General features: G+C 35.4%; 2 protein-coding genes across 3 annotated transcripts in view; both read left to right on the plus strand.

Annotated features, from left to right (window-relative positions):
• Positions 1 to 1,483: 1,483 nt before the first annotated feature.
• On the plus strand, positions 1,484 to 3,635 carry lsm1 (LSM1, U6 small nuclear RNA associated). The gene is made up of 4 exons (XM_051116695.1): positions 1,484 to 1,735; positions 2,036 to 2,104; positions 2,516 to 2,631; positions 2,764 to 3,635. The coding sequence occupies exons 1-4, from the start codon at positions 1,690 to 1,692 to the stop codon at positions 2,932 to 2,934; spliced, it is 402 nt and encodes a 133-aa protein (XP_050972652.1). The 5' UTR covers positions 1,484 to 1,689; the 3' UTR covers positions 2,935 to 3,635.
• Positions 3,636 to 6,873: 3,238 nt separating this feature from the next.
• grk5l (G protein-coupled receptor kinase 5 like) overlaps positions 6,874 to 22,033 on the plus strand; it is a 78,049-nt gene continuing 62,889 nt past the window's right edge. The window contains exon 1 of one of the 2 annotated variants that reach the window (XM_051116628.1): positions 6,874 to 7,599. In XM_051116628.1, the coding sequence (XP_050972585.1) occupies positions 7,548 to 7,599 (52 nt within the window). In that variant the 5' untranslated portion in view covers positions 6,874 to 7,547. The remainder of the gene's footprint in view (positions 7,600 to 22,033) is intronic. The other variant, XM_051116629.1, reaches the window with a different exon arrangement.

Below are 22,033 nucleotides of genomic sequence, written 5' to 3' on the forward strand. Positions count from 1 at the left end.
CAATATTTAAAACAGTTGAGTATTTTTTTTTTTTGAATTCTTTGATGAATATAATGAAATTATAATTTTTGGGAGGGAAATTATAGAAATGAATACTTTTATTTAGCAAAGATGCTTTAAATTGATCAAAAGTGATGATAAAGACATTAATAATGTTACAAAATATTCATATTTCTATACTTTATGCTTTCTATTGTAATATATTTTAAAATGCATTGTGTCCTTGTGATCAAATCTAAATTTTAATCATTATTACTCCAGTCTTCAGTGTCACATGATCCTCCAGAAATCATGCTAATATGCTGATTTGCAGATTGTGAAGCATTTTTTATTCTTATTATTAGCAATATTTAAAACAGTTGAGTATTTTTTTTTTTTTTTTTTTTAGAATTCTTTGATGAATATAATGAAATTATAATTTTGGGGAATAAAATTATAGAATTACTTTTATTTAGCAAAGATGCTTTAAATTGATCAAAAGTGATGATAAAGACATTAATAATGTTACAAAATATTTCTATTTCAGATAAATACTGTTCTACTGAACTTTCTATTCATCAAAGAAACCTGAAAAAATCTACTCAGTTTTTTTTAACAGAACAATAACAATAATAATAAAAAATTTTAAAAATGAAGAGTTTATTTGCAAAAACATGTACAATTTTAATTTTGAGAAATCATGTTTTTTTTAATTATGTAATCATGTTTTTATTTTATTGTTAGTTAGCTGTATTTTTTTTTTTTTGTTATTTTTACTTAGTCAAAATAACCCAACTTCAATTTGATTTAGATTAATTGGAATGCACAATGAAAAAACACGATTTTTGAAAATTATTGAGTTACATGTTGTTGCAAATGATCTCTACATATATTCAAAAAGAAATAGAAAAGTTAATTTTAAAAGTAATTTCCAAATGTTACTGTTTTTGCTGTACTTTGGATCAAATAAAGAGACTTCTTTAAAAAAAAACATTAAAAGCATTAAAAACTTTTGACTGGTAGGCTATTGTAATCATTTAATAATTAATAATAGGGTAATATGAATAAGAATTTTGATTGCAATTTCACGTATCACCGTTCAGTTCGTTGCATTCATAAAAACATAAATAATTTATACCAATAATATAATTTTAGTTACTTTAAATAATACTACAACAAAAAATCCGTACAAAAACGGATAATGTCCTGGTAGAAAATTATCAGTATTTCCGTTAAGTTTAAACAATGCGTAAGTCAAAATACGTTTAAAACACCTTATCCATTCACATTATGCTGTATTTTTACCAACTTTTCTTAGAGCGTAAAATTCATTTACATCTCTTGTCTGAAAAGTAGTTTTACGATTCATTCTAATTAGTGACGGTGAACCGCTTCAATCGGTTCATTGAAAAGATCCGACTCAAATGAACGATTCGTTCACGTTCGCATTATGTAATCTAACCACTGATTTTAGTGAATCTAACTAAATCTAACAGATAAATAGCACCATTTAGCCGTCGTTGTAGTTTACAAATATTTTAAAGTCACGGTTATGCCATTTGGAACAAGCAAGCGAGAGTTTAAAGGGTTAAACTGAACCGGAAGCAGTTTCACAGTGTTACATCCTGTGGAATAAGGATACACATTTCAAAAGGTCCATGGCTTGATACTTTACGTTTAAAATATATATATCTCCCAAATGTGAGCAAAATGAATTACATGCCAGGGACCGCGAGCCTCATCGAGGACATTGATAGTAAGTTCACTGCAAAACAATGAAAAGTATTTGAGTGAATTCACCCGCTTAGACACACAATTGGCGTTTGTGTAATGATGTTCGCCTAGCATCTTTAAGCATTTATAAAAGTCACGTTGGTGGTGCATGTTTAAGCTGAAAATAGAAGTCCTGTCGGCTATTGTTCCGCAAGCTGAAGTAGTTCGCGTGAATGATAATTGCCTCAACGCAGATGTTCGTATTATCACATATAATGAAATCATAGGAAAATATTCAAGTCAACAGTATTCATGTGACTGACGTGATTTCCTTCGTTGTTAGAGAAACACCTTGTTCTCCTTCGCGACGGAAGAACTTTGATTGGGATCCTTAGAAGCATAGATCAGTTTGGTATGTATAAAACTATAAAAGTTGTTATTTTGCAAGTGTACTTTTTCCTTTTTTTGCAAGATATTGCACAGTTTGGTGTTCAGGTGTAGGTCTGAATAAATAAAAAATAATTTTATGTGTATTAAATATTATTATGATGTGTAATTTACTCCTTCTCATGTCAAAAATATATTTAGTTATTTGTTTATACCTGTACAGTAAAAGTCAATAGGGTCCAACGATGTTTGGACCCCAACGTTCTTCAAAAATAATTGTTTTGTTCTGTGAAAAAACAAAACAAAAAAAAAAAAGAAATGTGATTTTTGTTTAACTTAAGCCTTTTTTTTTTTTGACCTGTAATAATGTGAAAATGACATTGACAGTATTCAGTGTTGTTAAATGTACTGTTACGTTTCAACTTTTTTTCCACAGCTAATTTAGTTTTGCATCAAACGGTTGAACGTATCCACGTAGGTAAGAAATTTGGTGACATACCTCGTGGGATATTTGTCGTCAGAGGAGAAAATGTTGTCTTGCTTGGAGAAGTAGTAAGTGGGATTTTATGACTCAGTGTGTTATTTGTAAGGCATGTGTATGATGAAACAATTTCATGAGGGTACAAACCATAAGTCTTGCCACAGCTCACTGAAAATGAACCTTGCGCTATTTTTTCCTTCCAGGATCTGGATAAAGAATGTGATCAGATCCTCCAGAGAGTTTCCATTGAGGAGATTCTGGAGGAGCAGCGGACAGAACAGCAAGCCAAGCAAGAGTCAGAGAGACTGAAGCTACAGGCGGTGAAAGAGCGAGGGCTATCGATCCCTAAAGCTGACACGTTAGATGATTTCTGAAACGACTTTGTTTAGTTCTTTTTGGATGATTTTATTTCTGTTTTATTGAAGGGGTTTTGTTTGGTTTGAGACGGCATTGTCTTGACTCTGAAATCATTCTGTCTGATGATAGCGGAGTGAGTTTCACAAGATTGTGACTTCCAGATTTTGTTTCACTAGTTGTTGTAAAGGCATGTTTTGAAAATTGCCCACCATCTTTGTTTCCTATGTGGCTGATGCCATAGTAAAATGAAGGATGGAGCACCAAACTGAAGCACTTGGCCTGTTGGCTTTTAGTTTAAACTTTGTAAGCAACAATAATGGTATACAAGAAAAGAAGTTTATTTCAGTGTTCACTATGTTATGGATATGATGCTATGGTTATTAAGTTGGTATAGTATGTAAAACACATGAAACAACACTGAAAATATTTTTGTTCTATTAAACCTATTTTATACTGATGGCAATCTTGGCAATCTCTGGCAATTTTGATTAATTGTTTCACTTTACTTGCCGCTGAGAAACCACATTTGATTTTGATGTAAAATGATTTTTGATGATTAATTGCCAAAAGTGTTCTTAGAAGCCATTCAACACAGGTTTTTTTAAAGGAAAAGTGTGTAGTTTTAAGAGTGTTTTTAATCTAGATGTTTGATTAGAACACAGAGAACACGTCTATTATTATAAAAGATATAACAACAATTTAAGTCTTCCATACCAGTCAAAAGTTTTTGAACAGTAAGTTTCTTTTTTGTTTTGTTTTTTGTTTTAAAGAAGTCTCTTCTGCTCACCAAGCCGGCATTTATTTGATCCAAAATGCAGCAAAAGCAGTAATATTGTGAAATATTTTTACTATTTCAAATAACTGCTTTTTATTTGAATATATTTTAAAATGTAATTTATTCTTGTGATCAAAGCTACATTTTCATCATCATTACTCCAGTCTTTAGTGTCACATGATCCTTAAGAAATCATTCTGATGTGCTGATTTGCTGTTCAAGAAACGTTTTTATTACTATTATTATCATCAGTACTTAAAACAGTTGAGTACATTTTTTTCAGGATTCTTTGCTGAATAGAAAGATCTGAAAATAAAAGGCGTTTGTAACATACACATTACCATTCAAAAGCTTGGAGTCAGTATATTTTTTATTTTGGGAAAGAAATTATACAAATTAATACTTTTATTTAGCAAGGATGCTTTAAATTGATCAAAATGATTATAAAGACGTTTATACTGTAACAAAAGATTTCTAATTCAGATGCTGTTCTTATGAAGTTTTTATTCATCAAAGAAACCTGAATTTTTATTTTTTTATTTTTTTTTTGAGCAGCAAATTAGAATATTAGAATGATTTCTGAAGGATCACGTGACTGGAGTAATGATGCTAAAAATTCAGCATTGAAATAACAAGAATAAATTATATTTTAAAATACATTCAAATAGAAAACATTTTTTTAAAATAGTAAAAATGCTTCAGAATTGTACTATTTTTGCTGTACTTTGGATCAAATAAATGCAGGCTTGGTGAGCAAAAGAAAATTCCTTAAATAAAATCATCAAAAATCTTACTGTTCAAAAACTTTTGACTGGTAGTGTGGGTTTAGTATACTGTTTGTACAGTGGCCTTATTTCCCAATCAATTTTTTTAACCGTCCTTGCATTAATCGGTAGCTAGAGGGTGATTTTGCCTTTGTTCTGTTTTGAGGCAATAGTTCTCCAAGAGAAGGATTTCACTTCTGTTAGACACAGGCTAAAAGGGCACAACAGTCACACACTTAGAAGCGGGCAAGCATGGCTACAGTGAATATATTAGTTTAAATTGCAGATTTATTACAGTGACACTTGGTATGTGTACCAGTTTTCACTGGAAATTGCTTGTAAATACTACAAAGAACTGTAGCACATTACATTAATGAAATTTGGGAAGTTGAAAGACTGTAAACAGTATTTTCTTGTATAACATACTCCAATAATCTTAATTTATCTTAATGTATATTTACAACGTCGAAAAATCATTTTTATAGTGTAGATCATATAGTTTTTTAATAATATGTCAAATGTATTGGATTGTTGTTAAGGGGTAATTCCATAAATTTCACTTTACTGGGTTGAAAAGAGTCTATTAGTGTTGCACGATATACCGGTACTTAAAAAGTATCGCGATAGCCTGCTTTTAAAAACAGTACGATTCCGCATTTTACTAGTACCGGTACTTTAAGAATCAATTTTAATAAGAGCCGCATTTCTGCGCGTTTGTGTTAGTGAATGGCGCAGACGCGCAGTTTTGTTTATTACACACAAACAGCCTCTGCTGCCTCGATATACGAGTACATGAACGTAATCTCTAGAACTGCTCTGAAAGTCACTTCATGAGCATTTTAAATATGTTTACCAGAAAATTGTAAATACACAACACAGTCTTTCTGAAAAAATAAATAAATAAATATCCTATAATAAATTAACTCTTTATCAAATCCAATTATCCTTTATAAATAATTAATGAAAAACTGAGATTCACAAACAAAACTGAATTTGAGAAAAATGATTAAAATAGGGCCTTAAAAACATGTAATTTGTGTTATTCTGCAAGTTTCGTGATTTCAATTAATTAAACATGCTTTCTGATAAATATATATATATTTTTAAGTAACCATTAAAATAGTCTAGAAAATTAAAATGGAATTTAGAAAAAAATAAAACACATTTCGTAGGGCCCTCTTTATTTAATTTGTTGTTCTTTAGTTTGTTACTTGCATCTAAGTTCTTATTATTAAGAATAAAGATAAAATAACAAGAAATTGTTGAAATAAGATTTGGCTTTATCTTTTAAGCTAATTTACCAATATTGCAAAGATCTCTACATACCTGTAGGCTCGATAGTTGTTCACCATAATCCTGTGTAGTGGCACTGGCGTGTGATTATTATTATTTCATTTATCTATTTTTTTTTAAAAGAGAGATGAAATGCTTTGTTTTAACAGATATAAAAAAACTATGATCTCCATTTGGATAATCTATTATTCAATTACTTTTCCTGTTGTATGTTTTTTCCGCAGTATCGGTTCAGTAGTAGTATCGTGATATTTTAGTCAGGTATTGTATCGAAGTCAAAATTTTGGTATGGCGACAACACTAGCCTCTATTAGTTGTAGTAGCAGCTTAAGCTTCATAGAAAACTCGGAGTGGAATTCGAACCGGGTGACTAGAGAACCAGGCGAAGTGAAAAGTCCGTCCACTCATCCGGCTACTCCAGTCCGGATATCAGTATGTGTGTTGACAAAATTTTATGTTTTGCTTTTGGCACTATTTTCGCTGACGAATAAACAAAAATACAGTTACTAACCAATCAATATTTTTTTTTTTTTGTAGTTTGGATGTCTTTTATTGAATCGTTTTATGAAAGCAATTCCACAAATCGGATTTATCTACTTAACCCGTTTATAGTTTTTTTGGACTTTGCGCTAGTACATTTAGGCCTGGTTTCACAGACAGGGTTTAGACTAAGCCAGGATTAGGCCATAGTTCAATAAGGACATTTAAGTAATTTTCATTAACATGCCTTAGAAAAAACATTACTGGGGTGCATCCTGAAACAAAACAAAGGCACTGATATTTTTAAAGATCAGTCTGTGCAAGTTTCTTTCAGTTGAAACAGTTTAGAATTACATTTTAGTCTGGGACTAGGCTTAAGCCTTGTCTGCGAAACCGGGGGTTAAAGTCCTAATCAAAGGTTGCTCAATTAGCCCAAGTACACAACGGTAAAAACTGCCACCGTTTAAATGAAGTGTAAAGTTTAAAGGAGTGTAATTGTTTCTCATTGCTTTTTCTTGGCCTTGACTTTCGATCCCGGGCTATCCCATTTTCTATGATTGCGCCCAGCGCCGTCTGAATGAGCGGGAGCGGCTTGAATGTGCAGCTATCAAATATCCTTTGACAGCCATGCATGCTTGTTCTCAGTCCCGTGCGTCACAGCTGCATTTGAACACGCCCCTTCCAAACGCTTGTTGAATAGGAATGACAAGGAAACATGACAAGCGCTAAAGATGAATCTCATATACTGTTATAACCGGCGGCGTGCTCGCATCCTTTCGCGTCGCCACGCAATTTGAATGCCGCTCCGCCGCTGTAGATCTGAACGGAGCCACGGGGAAAGCCGCTTGGGACCCGGCCAAAAATTACAACTGAAAGCAGAAACCCAGCCCTGCTTCGATTACGCACCGAGAGAGGGAGCACGCTGATAGTGACAGCGGCACTTCAACAACTCATCTGTGATCGACCGTACGATACTAGATCCGTTTTCTGCCGTGCAGCCTCAAAGGATGTAGACCTCGGCCTGCTGTCTTTGGCATGTTCGTTTTAACGGGACTTGTCGCCAGTGGCTCGACAACGCTGTGTTTGAACAGGCAATGCCTTCCTTACGCGTTCTGTGGCGCAAACTACAACAAGCACACGCGTATGTCAGCGATTCGTCTTTTTGCTTGTCTATACGTGTGCTGAGAGTTTAACATGCCTAGGTTTTTCATTTAAACACTTTTATACGGACGGAACATAGCGTATTCGGCTGGGAGGAGCAATAAGGAGCTCTATCTACTCTTCGGCTTCCACGGCAATATCACGGAGGGGGTTTTTGATGGAGCTGGAGAATATTGTTGCAAACACGGTACTCCTGAAGGCAAGAGAGGGTGAGTACGGAGAACTACCGCCAAAATGTGCTCACGGTCGTGTTTTAATCGCATGTACTTCGCCAAATTTTACAGCCGAGAAACCGCTGCTCGTGCACCTATCGTGATGATGTAATCTCAAGCAGATGCTGTGCGAATTTATCCAGCACGACCCGTAACATTGTTTCGAACACCTCCAGCGGTTCTTTCATCTGTAACCGACGTCACACCGCCAGCGTCATAATGCTGTAACATTGTATCGTTTGACAGTCGGTACGTGTTACGGATTGAATGCCCGAAAACATCAGCCTCCTACATCCGTTTTACGCGTCGTGATTGTTAAAAATGCAAGTTATCGCGTCTAGGGACACTACAAACTTAGCGTGTTCGCTATGTGGTACGTTTTCTCTGAGGTAGGCTATAAAACGTGCGGAAATGGTAGATGTGTTACAGCTGCCACCTTTGGCTTTCGTTTACGTTCTTCCACTAGTTAATATAAACGCGGTAGGTCCTCCAAACCAGGTCAGACGGACTGTAAAGGCGATGTGAACGACGCTTGTCTTCGTTGCCACCAATCCCACAATAACCGCTACTTCCTTTGCTGGTGTTTTGATACATAAGGCCTCCTCAGACGACCATTATTCCGCTATCCCTAAGTGTCGTTTTAAGCTTGATTGATTTAGATTCAGATTGAGCCAGATGTGAACCAGAGCTGTAATACTCGGGTAGTAATGTATGTTCTCGTCTTCTTGTCAGGCCTTGATTGGGAGGTGATATAGCATGCAAAGCAAAGGTTTTAATTAGATATTTTCTCCAGTATGACATAATCAGTGTGAAAGTACATATAGCTGTAAAGCTGCTCTGTTACATCATGGAAAATTATAATGGAGTCCTGAAGGGTTGCATTCATTTAGAAGTTTCTTTGTATTACAGTTCTTTTGTTTTGATTTCAACAAACCTGTTTGAGATACTAAACAATAGTCTATTCACAGTTCACACTTCACTTTTTCTCAGAAAATGAATCTGATGTGAATCACTTCTTAAATCTTTTTTGATCTGCACTTGCAATTCAGTGAGTCATTCAGATTTTGCTTCTTGCAGTTTGTCATCATCTTGATCTTCAGCTACATCTCAATGCATCATTCAGCTTGGTGATCTTTCAGAGTTCAGTTGTGAAGTCGTTCAAAGATTGCAAAATGTGGAGCCGGCGAACCTTGTTAGCCGTAGCTTCCGCAAACTTTTTGCACCATTAATTGCCCAAATTCTCCGGTGGCCTGGAGGCACAAGCTCATGTGTTCAATTCCTGTGCTCTTTGTTGCTCCTAGCCTGGAATTTACCATAAATGCCCAGGTTTTGACAAGTGTAAGATTTATGGTCTACCTCACTATGTTGTTGAACTGAACAGAGAGCACTAGGCTAGGCCAATAACATTAGCTGCCTTCCTGGTCGCTGATGTAACTGAATAACGTAGAGAATTTTTAAAATGAGAATTCATTAAAGAAGCTTGGTTTATTTTGGTTTTCCACACATACAGTAGTACATAAAAGAGTTTCTCCCGTGAAAGGACACCGGGTACAAGTGTACACAGTAGTTAAAGCGACATTTCGCAACGCTTTGTTCAAATATTGAAAAAAGCATTTTTACAAACATGTTTTAACATTTGATTTGTCTTGCTTCTAATACAAATAGACAACATTTTTATTCAGTAAGCTCGCTTAAGGATCTGTTTAGTAAGATTTTACCAGAAAAACGTATCTTTTATTTTTGTATGGTTTTTATTTGACTTAACTCAGTTGTTGACATGTCATGAACTCTACTACTAGTACTACTACAGATATGTTTCTAGTCATGCTGCTGCTCTTCAAGTTGAAACCATTTTCAGGAAATTTTTAAAGCAGTCCCGTGTTTATTGATGTGTGCAGGCCTCTGTGTGTGTGAGAGAGCACTTGTTCAGTGAGGGTCTGCTTTGTTTGTTTTTCGTCCATGTGTATGTGACTGTCCCCCCATTTGTTTATCGCGCTGTGTTTGGAGCAGAAAATGAGGTGCAAGGCACGCAGACTCTTGTCCAAATGTTCGACTAGCAGCAGATAACAGGAAAAGCAGAGTTTACAGGCCACACAGTCTGTTTACATGGCTGAAGCCACGCTTCCGAAATCATTAGAGAGTCCGGCCAGAGCCAGGCAGCCCCAAACTAAACAGAAAAGCCATCTACGTCTGCTATGATATTCTGCTTGGAGATTGAACATATTCAGGCACAGACGTCTTGTTGGCATTGAAAAGGTAGGCCCTTGAGTGTAGTCTTAATGCGTAGTGAATTTGTGTTTCATTTCATTGCATATTTTCAGTTGTTGATGTAGCCTGCTATAAACCTAGTGACTGTTTAACTAACTTGAGCTTAGAAGATGTGTTACACCAAAGCACACTAACTTTGGAAGCCCATTTCCATTTTCAGAGTGAAATATAAAGTGGGTAGTTGTATTTCAGATGCAAATGTTTCTTTGTTAAAACTCTCACAAAGTCGCAATTATGATAAAGATCTATATTTCTTGCAAATCCAATGCACACTATAATATGGAAGTTTGTTTCCACCTGAGAGTGAAATACAAAATGGGTAACTGAGAGTTTACAAAAAGAAGTAGTCGCAACTGTGAGATACGTCGCAGTTATGAAATAAAAAGAGAAAGAGTTTCTTGCAAATGCAATTTTATTTTCTGTGACTGTGAGAAATACACTAATGCACACTTTAATATGGCAAGAGTAAAAAATATAAAATTAGTAATTTTAAGAAAGTTTACAAAAAGAAATAAACTCACAACTATATTTATGCAGCTATATTTTCTGTTACTGTGATAAATACACTAATGCATGCTTGCTATAGTGCATATGGCCACTGCACCACAGAGTAAAATATAGGCTGTATTTTTGAGAATGTTTATTAAAAAGAAATAGTCACAACTTTGAGATACAAACATTTAGGTTTCTCACAAATATGGCTTTATTTCCTGTAGCTGTTAGAAATATGCTAATGCACACTTTAATATAAAAGCCTTTTTTTCACCTCAATGTAACATTTTAAATAAATAATAGTAAGAAAGTTTACGAAAAGACTTGAAACTGTGAGGTACAAAATCGCAGTTGTGAGATATGATGATCTTCATTTCTTGCAAATGTTCCATCTCAGCTTAAAATATGCAATGGGTAATTGTGAGAAAGTTTACAAAAAGTAGTAGCTGCAACTGTGAGATTAGAAGTCTCAATTATGAGATATAAAGATGTACATTTCTCGCCATTTCTCGATTTTTGTTTCCTGGTATCGTGAGTAATACACTAATTCATCCTATAATACGGAAGCTTGTTTCCACCTCGGAGTAAATAATAAAATGTGTAATTGTGAGAGTTTACACAAAGAAATAAACTTGCTACTGTGAGATACAAAGTTGCAATTATGAGCAATAAAGATCTTAGTTTCTCGCAAATTAAACTTTGTTTCCTTTTACCATTAGAAATACACTAATGAAAAATATATTTTGGAAGGCCGTTCAACCTCAGAGTAAAATATAAAATCGTAATTATGAGAGAGTTTATTTACAAATTTATTTATTTTTTTATAAAGAATATAAGAGATACAAAGTTGCAATTATGAGACATAAGAATTAATCTTTTCGCAATTTTTTTTTATATTTCCTGTTACTGTGAGAAATACACAAATGCACTTTTCCATCTCAGTGAATGAATTTAAATAAATAATTGTAAAAAAAAAAAAAAACCTTTTGTTTGCAATTATGAGAAATGAGTTCTTAGTTTTTTGCAAATGCAACTTTATTTCTGGTTACTGTAAGAAGTACACTCATGCAAATTATATTACGGATGGCTGTTCAAAGTAAAATTTAGAATGTAATTTTGACAAAGTTTATTAAATGACATAATTGCAACTTTTAGATACAAAGTTGCAATTATGAGATATAAAGATCTAAGTTTCTCGCAAATGCAACTTTGTTTCCTGTTACTATGAGAAATGCACTGATTCACTCGATAATAAGGTTTCCACCTCAGAGTAAAAAATAAAATGTGTAATTGTGAGGAAGCTTACAAAAAGAATAAGCTTGCAACTGTGAGATACAAAGTTGCAATTATCAGATATAAAGAATTAAGATCTAAGTTTCAGCCTATAATACAGAAACCAGTTTCCACAAAAATACAAAAATAAATACATTTGCAACTGTGAGATACAAAGTTGCAATTATGAGCTGTAAAGATCCTAGTTTTTCGCAAATGCAACTTTATTTCCTGTTACTGTGAGAAATACAGTAATGCACACTAAAGAAAACTTGGGGAAAATATAAAATTGGTAGTTGTAAGAAAGTTTATAAAAAGAAATAGTCGCAATAGACACAATAGACTTCCATACTATAGCGCTCCTTTTGGCAGTGCTGAGATTGCAGCGCGGGCTTGCTCTCTTAAACACATTAAATTGGGTTAGCATTGCCATATTTGCGCTCATGTACTTGCGTCGAGTATTCCGAGTTTCGAGCACGCTCACCCTTTCCTCCCACCATTAGTGACATCATTTCCTACTGTAAGCTGCTGCATCCAGTGAAGTGATCCGATGTTACAGTAAGTCCCAATGCACATTCATTACGCAGTTCTACAAGCCTAGTAAATTTCCACAAGCATGAGCTGTGAGAATTGTTTAGATTTATGAGGGAAGTTCATTCGCCAGGGGAGAAATATAAAGATGACATAACGCAAACATAGTCGAGTTTAGGACCTTAGATATCTAGTGTTATTATCACAGACAGACAATACAGGCGGATAGGAGATAAAAAATAGCCTCGTTGTCTTCAGCCCAGGGTCAATATGAAATCAAATCCAACCTTCTTAAGTTTCTTGAATGGTTCGACGGTAGATGTTATTCCGAGTCCATATTTTTCTTTATAATCTTTAATCAAAATATATTAACTTCCTCTGACACAGTTCTCCATTTCAGCTGATGTTACTGAGTCTGGATTTGATTAAGGCATTATTTTTGCAAACTTTCATTTGATTTGGCTTCATTATTTTACAGATTACCCACTTTTCACCATCCAACCAATTCCTTCCCTACATTTTTCCTCATGAACGTCGTATTTCACTTGAATTTATTCTAGTTTGGAGGTGGAATAAACATGTTTTCGTAATTGACAATTGATCGTCAGTCCATTTTTTTCTGAACGACTAGTCCGTCTTAAGGAAGTCCAGTACACTACAATCACATGCGTTTCTTATCATTCATTCACGTAGTTTGTGTTAGAGAGCAGGCCTGTTAACCATGACCTTAGGTAATTTTTTTTCTTTGGCAACCTCTCATGGAAGTAACATTGTGTTGGTGTCTTTTCAAAGAATGAGTGAGTGACTGGCTATGTCTGAGAAATGGTGGGGGGTGAATTCCTAAGCAAGGCTGTAATCCGACCCCGGCCTCCTCTGACAACTTAGGCGATGTGGAGTGCACGTCGTAACCCATGACGACGGCGGACGAGGGGCTCTCCTTCCCATTCAAGAAGTCTGGAGCTGGCAGACTGCTCCGCTTCGCTGGAAACTGTGCCGTGTGAAATCCTGAAGAATGAACGTCATCCAGACCCATCTAAATGAAGACAGAAGCAAAGGAGGAGACTGAAGTACAGAGAGCAAAGAAGAGTGATAGTGAATGCAAGCCAGTGAAAGCAGGGAGAAAAAGAAATACTGTGTCACACACAAAATGAGACTGGGAAAATTTGAGACGCTTGCTTAGCCAGATGCTAAAAACTGACGTCGCAGCAACCTTCAGTCGTCTTCGGAACACAAATTAAGATATTTTTGATGAAATCTGAGAGCTTTCTGACCCTGCATAGACAGCAACACAACTGACACATTCAAGAAGTGAAAGGTAGTAAGGACGTCATTAAAATAGTCCATGTGACATCAGTGGTTCAACCGTAATTTTGTGAAGCTATAAGAATCAGTGTTTCCCCTGCCATCATATTAGGGGGGCAACCCGCCCCCCCAGCGGCAACCGCCGCCCCCCTTTAAGGTCATATAAACTTTATTTTCTATGCAGTGCCAGATCACGACAGACGTCATTTAAGGTTACCTTTCCTATAGAACAGGTTCTGCTTGGCTCTGAATGGCGGAGACTCGGCTTTGTTTACTACATAACTAATAAAGCACACGTGATGCTCGTGGTTATTTTCGGCCTCTGCGTCTCATTATATGACGACATAAACACATGAACTTAATCTCCAGAACTGCCGTGAGAGTCACTTCATGTAAATTTTACCATTTCATTTGAGACAGTTAGCATCATACCGTAGTGTATACACACAAAAACTAACCGGCAACCTGTCAAAATAAAAGTACGGTTTAACATGTAACAGAAATGTATTAGTCTTGTATTACTTTTGTACAGTATAATGTAAGTGTTTAAATATTCCTATTTCTGGCAAATTTAATTAAACAATTAAATGCAGAAATTATAATAACAGAAATAACAGAAAAACTCTGTTTGTTTGGCAACAAATAAAAAGGTTTAATTTTCGTTTCATTAAAAACAAATAAATATTTAATGCCTGTATTTGATTATCAGAAAAATTAAAACACACAAGAATTTCTGAAAAAAAGAAGAAAAATGAATAATAGGGCCTGTTGTTCAAAATGTTGAAATTGAGATTTTTCAACTTACTGACTGAAATAAATGTTTTTGTTATTACACAGAGAGTAATGTACCGAAAAAGTACCGTACCTTACCATTGGTAACCTCCCCCTCCGCCCCCTCCCAAATCTGTAATCCTAGGGGAAACACTAAGAATATTTTTTGTGCGCAAAGAAAACCAAAATTACCATTTTATTCAACAATTTCTCCTCTTGGAGACACCAATTAAAGTAAAAGATTTTCAGCACAAGGGTTAAAGAGCCGGTCATATGGTATTTTAGGGTGTGTTCACACTTGTAGTTCGGTTTGTTTGGTTTATTTGGTCTGGACCAAAAAGCAAAATGATAAATTTGGCCCTGGACTGTTTAGCGTTCACACTGGCATTTTTGACAGCGAACCTAAAGATACCGAACCTAAAGGCGTAGTGATACATTCACAACCTGACTGGTCGGGTTGAATGACGTATATTTCAGGACGGAACTCACCGAATGCTCCAAACAAAAGGAAAAGGTGCATTCGACTTAAATCAGCGCTGCAGGTGTCTGCTCATCGCCACTAAGTTGAACACACGTAATGCCGTCTGCTGGACTAAGCATGCTCATTGTTGTGTGTATATGATTTTATTTTCACCACCTGCAAACTCACAAAGAGCTCATAAAAGGTACTTTACCGCCTCGTTGCTCCACATTTGCCCTTTTCTCGTTTTGTTTTGGATACACCGCTTGTTCCCTTCGTGAAATCATGTCGCATAGCGTCGCATCTTGTCATTACTTCAAGTTTTTGTTTTCGTTTAGAAGTATTTGGTCCGTGTTGCGTTCATATATAATTCGAACCACACCAGGGTTCGTTTGGAAGCGGATCGAGACCCGTCTTTTTAGCGGTCTTGGTCCGCTTGTTAGGTGCGCACAGTAAGCGTTCACACTTACTCAAATGAACCGCACTAACAGAGCAATCGCAACAGGATTCGTTTTAATCAAACCAAACAAGTGTGAACACACTCTTAAAGTGTCCTAATATTGTGTTGGAGCCTCCTACAACAGGTTTAAATGCATCTAAGGTCAGAAAACATTGTAATTTTCTCAGAATATACTAAAGTAATAAGCCCCAAGAAGGCGTGCCTAACAGCGCCCCTTAGCTGTTATAAATTCAAACCATGGCTTCACGGGGCTTATTGCTTTTATAAACCAGTTATTCCATATACGTAGCAAGGTTTCACAAATTAAAGCAGAGCAAATAAAGTATAATGATATTAATAAAAACATTATTCTTCTGCCAAACAATGTAGTTAGTTATTTGTCAGGGTATTAATTTACATTTTATAATCGTGGCAAAATTTTTTTATTATTTACAGTGTATGCCATTTATGCATTAAACAATGTAAATGTTATGCAATACTTAAAAATATTTAAGTATCTTTGACATACATTTAAATACATATATGTTTGTTGTAGCACTGTAGGAATAGTGGTTTAAGCAACGGAAGTTTATACAGTGCATTGTATTGCACACTTCTTGCACACAGCAGGCTTTCAAGAAAATAGAAAAGAAGTAGAGAAAGTAATGGGGACCTGTGCCCCAGTAGAGCTTTAGGTCTAGCAATGCGCCTGGTTCAAAACGATTTGTTCAAAGCAGTTCTGAGCTTAAGGTCTGTAAGCCCCTCCCTTCCTTAAGCCTACTCTGCTCTGATTGGTCAGCTGGCCAAGTCTGTTGTGACTTGCCCACAGCTAAAGTCTAGCTGCTAAACTGTAAACATCTCACAAAACAACTATCTTCTTAAGTCTAAGGTCATGCATCACCGCTTTTTTTTTATTATTATTATTAAACAAAGTAATTAGAACAACGACAGTCTACATTAATCAACACAATCTTAGGATATAGTGGGTTCACAATGAAATATCAGAACTATTTCGGTATGGCAGTAATATAGTGATTTACCTTAAAGCCTAAAACTGCACTAGGTATACGTCACATATTAGTACAAAACAACTTGATATTTTCATCCCTCAATTGAAAATGTACACATAACATATTAATCATACTTACAGGTTGTGGTTTGGAGATGCTTGTTGGTCCAAATAAAGAAGGTACGGACTTCTCTTTCATGGACAAGCATTTAGCGAATCCCATGTTGAACTCGCCAAGATTAGAGAAGCAGTCCTCTGTAATTTTAACCACCGATTCTTCACATCATCATCTTTCGGCAATGAAAACAAAACCAACTTGCTTTCACAGCGCAGAATACAGTGTCTTCTCGACATGATGTAAACACACTAACTAGCGGAAGAGTTTGTGGGCACGTCAGAGTGTTTGTGTTTCGTGGACAGGTGGGGATTATGCTAATATGTTACCTAGTGACATATATCGGTAACACAGAAGAGTAGAAAATATGACGACTCGTTAAGGTTCTTTTGAGAGACGATATCTTTATCATGCACTTTTTTTTTTGATTAACAACTTTGCAGACAGTTTACATTGAATGATAGCTACATTACGAACTGCAAAAAGGATATTTTTCGAAAAACCCCATGACATGCTCTTTAGTAATTAAAAGAGAAGTCAAAAATTGACATAATGTACTCACCCCCTAGTCATCCAAGATGTTCATGTCTTTCTTTCTTCAGCCATAAAGAAATTGTTTTTTGAGGGAAACATTTCAGATTATTCTGGGATGTTTTATTGACTGTATTTTAACATCGCCCAGCACAATTATTATTGTTATTATTGCTCCAGTAGGCTGGACATACATATTTCTCAAATGACATTTTGTTAAACCATTGTTTATCCACACCCAGTCTAGCAGTGAGTGCCACATTGGATGGATGTGCTATGGCACTAGCAACACAAATATGTAGCAGAAGTGCTGAAGCTTGTGTTGGGCCGAGACTGATAGGCGTGAAAATTGAATTTGACTCGTTGTAAATGGCCGGTTGGCTTGCGAGCGGACGTCTGTTGCCTTAGCTGATGTCATTTCTGTCTGATCTAATTCCACACGGTCAATATCCATACTAACTTGTTGACTGACTTGCGGCGTTGGGTACATTTAGAAGTGGTCGAGGGAAAGTCGCGTCTGGGTTATGTTTGAAGACTAATGCTTTTCAGTCAAATGCAGGTGTATTGGGACAAGATGGCAAGGTGTTTGGAAATAGTATGTGCATCTTAAAATCTGGAAAAAATGTTGCTTGAATATAAACAGTGGGCTGCCTGCCTTTTTACATGACCTCTGCTGTCTAGGACGTGTCTCGCTCCAAAAATCAGATATTTGACAAATTATCTATCTGTTATTTGATATTCTTAATGCTACTTCGTTATGCACAAAGTTGTATGTTGTTAGGTTGACAGAAAGGACTTTTTCTAAGTAAATATTTCAGATGATCTCAATCAGCAGGCTGACAGCATTCGTCAGTGTCAAAATATTTGACGACAGGCTTTGCTGAACAGAAACCAAACATGAATTCCAGCATGATGCAGGCAGACAAACATTTCTTTTTTCTGTTTAACATTCAATTTAATGTTAAATGACTGACTGTAATTACCAGTGAGGCCAAACTTTGTCAACTTTTAGCTATTAATTACGCCATTTTGAATCAAAAATGTAATCTATATTTAAAATGATTCATTCAAGTCACTATTGAACATGATGTGTTGAGACATTAAGATTTAACAGGCATTTTTGACGTATGAGGCATTTGATTAAAAGTGAATGTAGGCTGATTTTAAAAGAAAAATATCAACTGCAAATAGTTCAGATGAATTGCTTCACAATAAATTCTTGGTATTTTACAGTTTTTCTTTCTTTTTTAGCTTGACGTCCTCTTAGAGTCTGTTTTACGTCATATAAATGTGTGTAGTATGAATGTAATCTGGACTTACTACATTTGTCATGTTGTCATTGTCATGTGATCTACACTACCAGAGTGAGTTGCGTCACTACACTGCCAATCATAAATCCTCTCCCACGGCCTAATGGGATCGTAAAGTGTGCTTTGGATGAATCTTGCCAGAAATAGTAGGTCATCCAGGGACTTTGTGCTTACTGTTCTGTGAATACTGAATTCTGACATACTAATCTGTTCTCATACCATTTTAATGCTGTTTCAAATTAAGCCAAATTGGTCATATGACTTCAAAAGAGTCGGAATATAGTTCTTGGTTGTCTCATGGACTGCTTTTAATGGGCATTTTGGATATTAGGGGTACATGTATTCATCCTAAACCATCAAGGTACGGGCGTCACAGGTTTGGTTCAAGCAGTCAGTCAATTAAATAATTTGTAGAATTTTGTTTGTAAGTCTGTAAAGAGGAGAAAATACTGTACCAAGTAGATCAAATTCACTGTTCGCGATACTCGAGATTTAAGAAAGATAAATATGTAGCTGTTTGTATAATTGTTTCTCTGAGAGTCTTCAGAAATGTTTCGATGGCGTTTTCTTTTCCTCTTACCTCCTTATAATGCATATTAAAGTAGTGTTTATAAGTGCAGCTGCTTTGTTTACATAAGTAACCAAGGAAACGCTATATTGCTGCTCTTTCATAAGCGCCACCTGCTGTCAGAGAATAAGGGTGTGTTTACACCGGTCATGTTTGGTTAGATTAAAATGAAGGCTGGTCTGATTGCTGTTAGTGTGGTTCATTTGAGTAATTGTGAACGCTGTCATCCGAACCCTGGTTCGCATCAAAGATTCGCAAGATGCACATGTAAGTGCATATGTTAAGTTCTATAAGTTTTATATGAAGTTGGTTTTGTATGTGGCATTGTAGTTCTGACTTGAAATGTCCGTTGAGTGGCACTATAACTCTAATTATAGCTCCCTGATGTTTAAAAAATAACATATCATCTGCACTACACCTAAACCTACCCGATAGTATGAACAAAAGTGAACGTTTTTTCCAATTTTTTTTTTTTTTTTTTTTTTTTTTTTTTTTTTTCAAATTCCGTTTTTTCTGTTTTAATTTTTCTATTTTAATTTTTCTGTGTTCCGTTTTAACATTTTTTTTTGTATTCCATTGTTTAACAACAATTACATGTTTAGGGCCCTGTGAAATGTTTTTTTTTTTTTTCACCTTATGTTTTATTGTTAGCAAATTCTGGTTTTAGCATGTCTAATTATTTGAATGCATAAAAATAACATTTATTAATTCTTACAATAGCCTTGTGAATTTTTTTATTTTTTTTTTCCTTAGAAATTTTGTGTTGTGTATTAACATTTTTCTGGTTATCAAATGAAGGCACAAAAATTAATTAAATATATCTTTTAATCAATGAAAATTAAACAAATTTTATTTTTTGGCAAGTAAAGGGGATTTACTATTAAAATTAAAACATGAAAAAAAATATTTTGTGATTATTTCTTAAATAGTTATATCAATTTTTCAGCAGCAGTAGTAGTAGTATTATGTAAATTCTAAATAATAGCAATATATTACTGGCAAATATGTCTTCAAGTTAAACTCAACTTTTATTTTGACAAAATCACGCTCCTAATCGCAGATGAATCGCATTCGATTATGAGCACGATTTTGCGTAGCTTGTCAGTATTAATTGCCGCTCCAACTGAATGCATGTGATGGAGATTTACTACTAATCAAAGTACCGGCTTTACTGACTAAACAAGCCTCACAATCACATGCGATTTATTGTGCAGCCCTACTTTTGATTAATTCATCCAAACTATGACAAATTCTGTGACATTCCACGTTAAACAGTAAATTACGTTTTTATGACTGGATTCCGTGATTCCGTCCGTGTTTTCTGCATCGTGGAAATCATAGGGCCCTACAATTGCAAGCATGCCGTTTTAGCTTGTTTTTTGATCTTCAGCTCTTTCATTGTGAGTCATGTTTTTCACGGGATTCGTGCCCAAGGATTCCACATCTGAAGTCCAGTTCTGTGCTGGCTGAGTTACCGAGCAAGCATATGTCCAGAAAGTGAGCTTATGTCCGGAGCTGTAATCATAACTGTGTACGAAAACGATTGGTAATTTCTGTTGGAAACTGCAGTGATATGTTCTTATTAGTACGTACTTCGCTCCTTGCAAAAAAGTATGAAAATTCCACCCGAAATTTTTGCATGTTAAAAAATAAATACAACCTCATGATGTGTCAATCATGTTTACACACTGCCTCTGAAACTTTCGCCCACAAATAAAAAAAAAAAGTTCAGATCAGGTTCGATTTTCTGCGTTTTTGTATTTTTTGGTATTCGATTTTCTGCATTTTCTGTGTAAAATGTATTGTTTTCTGGTCCGGACCAAACAAACCAAGAGAACCAGACAACAAGTGTGAACACACCCTGAATTTGCATTTTCATTCAGTCTGTCTGCTGTCTTTGTTTTGTGAAGGTGTTGTAGCTTAAAGGAGAAGTCCACTTCCAGAATAGTCCACTTCTAGAACAACCCCAGAACAACTACTCACCCTCTTGTCATCCAAGATGTTCATGTCTTTCTTTCTTCATTCGTAAAGAAATTGTGTTTTTTGAGGAAAACATTTCAGGATTTTTCTCCATATAATGGACTGATATAGTGCTTCAGACGATCCCAGCTGAGGAAGAAGGGTCTAATCTAGCAAAACGATTGGTTATTTTCCTTAAAAAAAAAAAAAAAAATACAATTTATATACTTTTTAATCTCAAACGCTCGTCTTGTCTTGCTCCCCCTGAACTCTGTGTATTCTGGCTCATGACAGTTAGGGTATGTCGAAAAACTCCCATCTCATGTTCTCCCTGAACTTTAAAATCGTCCTACATCGCTGTTTTATCTTTTTTGTTAAGGGTGTTTGATCTTCTTTGCATGTTCACTTTGCAAAGACTGTGTCGGTACTTCTGCAGTGATGTAGGATGATTTTTGAAGTTGAGGGAGAAAATACGATTGGAGATTTTCAACATACCCTAACTGTCTTGAGCCAGAATACACAGAGTTCAGAGAGCAAGACTAGCATTTGAGATTAAAAAGTATTTAAATTGTATTTTTTTAAGGAAAATAACCGATGGTTTTGCTAGATAAGACCCTTCTTCCTCAGCTGGGATCATTTACAACTGCATTTGGGATTGTTTGAAGCACCATAGCAGTCCCTTATATGGAGAAAAATCCTGAAATGTTTTCCTCAAAAAACACAATTTCTTTACGATTGAAGAAAGACATGAACATCTTGGGTGACAAGGGGGTGAGTACATTATATGTGAATCTTTGATTTGAAAGTGGACTTCTCTTTTAAGTTCTTAAATCTAATCAAAAACAACTGCTCATGCTACATGTATGTAGCACTGCTGTCTGTTTAAACTAAATGAAAAAATACATTTCGTGTTGTACCAAACTCATATTGAACCATGACCCCAAAATCGAGGTACCATGATACACAATGGTTACTACAAACTCTCATTGTGAAGAAATAGGCCATGTCAAAGTGAGTAAACAAAGATAGAATATTTTTGTGTTAACTGTTCCTTCAAGAGCAGCTCACTGATATTGTAAGTGGTGAAGAGGTGCTAGAACAGAGTTCCAGTGAAAGGAAAAGGGAAGGTCAAGATAACGTGACCTTCAGCTGTCCTGGTACTCTTATAATACATGGCTGAATGATTAGATAGTTGTTGGCATGAGCTGGATTTTGACCGCCCTAGAAATACTGGACTGAAGTGCCATCTTAAAGAGAAAATAATCCATCTGATCTCAATCTAAGGTCTATAATGTTTATAAACGTACGCTGTCAGTATATATATTTTTTACTTTTTTAAATATAACTACATATTTGAAGATCACCTGTTGTTGTTTTTTTGTCTGATTTTTAGAGAAAATTTAA

This window comes from Labeo rohita, chromosome 8 (assembly GCF_022985175.1).
Source record: "Labeo rohita strain BAU-BD-2019 chromosome 8, IGBB_LRoh.1.0, whole genome shotgun sequence".
Classification (NCBI taxonomy): Eukaryota; Metazoa; Chordata; class Actinopteri; order Cypriniformes; family Cyprinidae; genus Labeo; species Labeo rohita.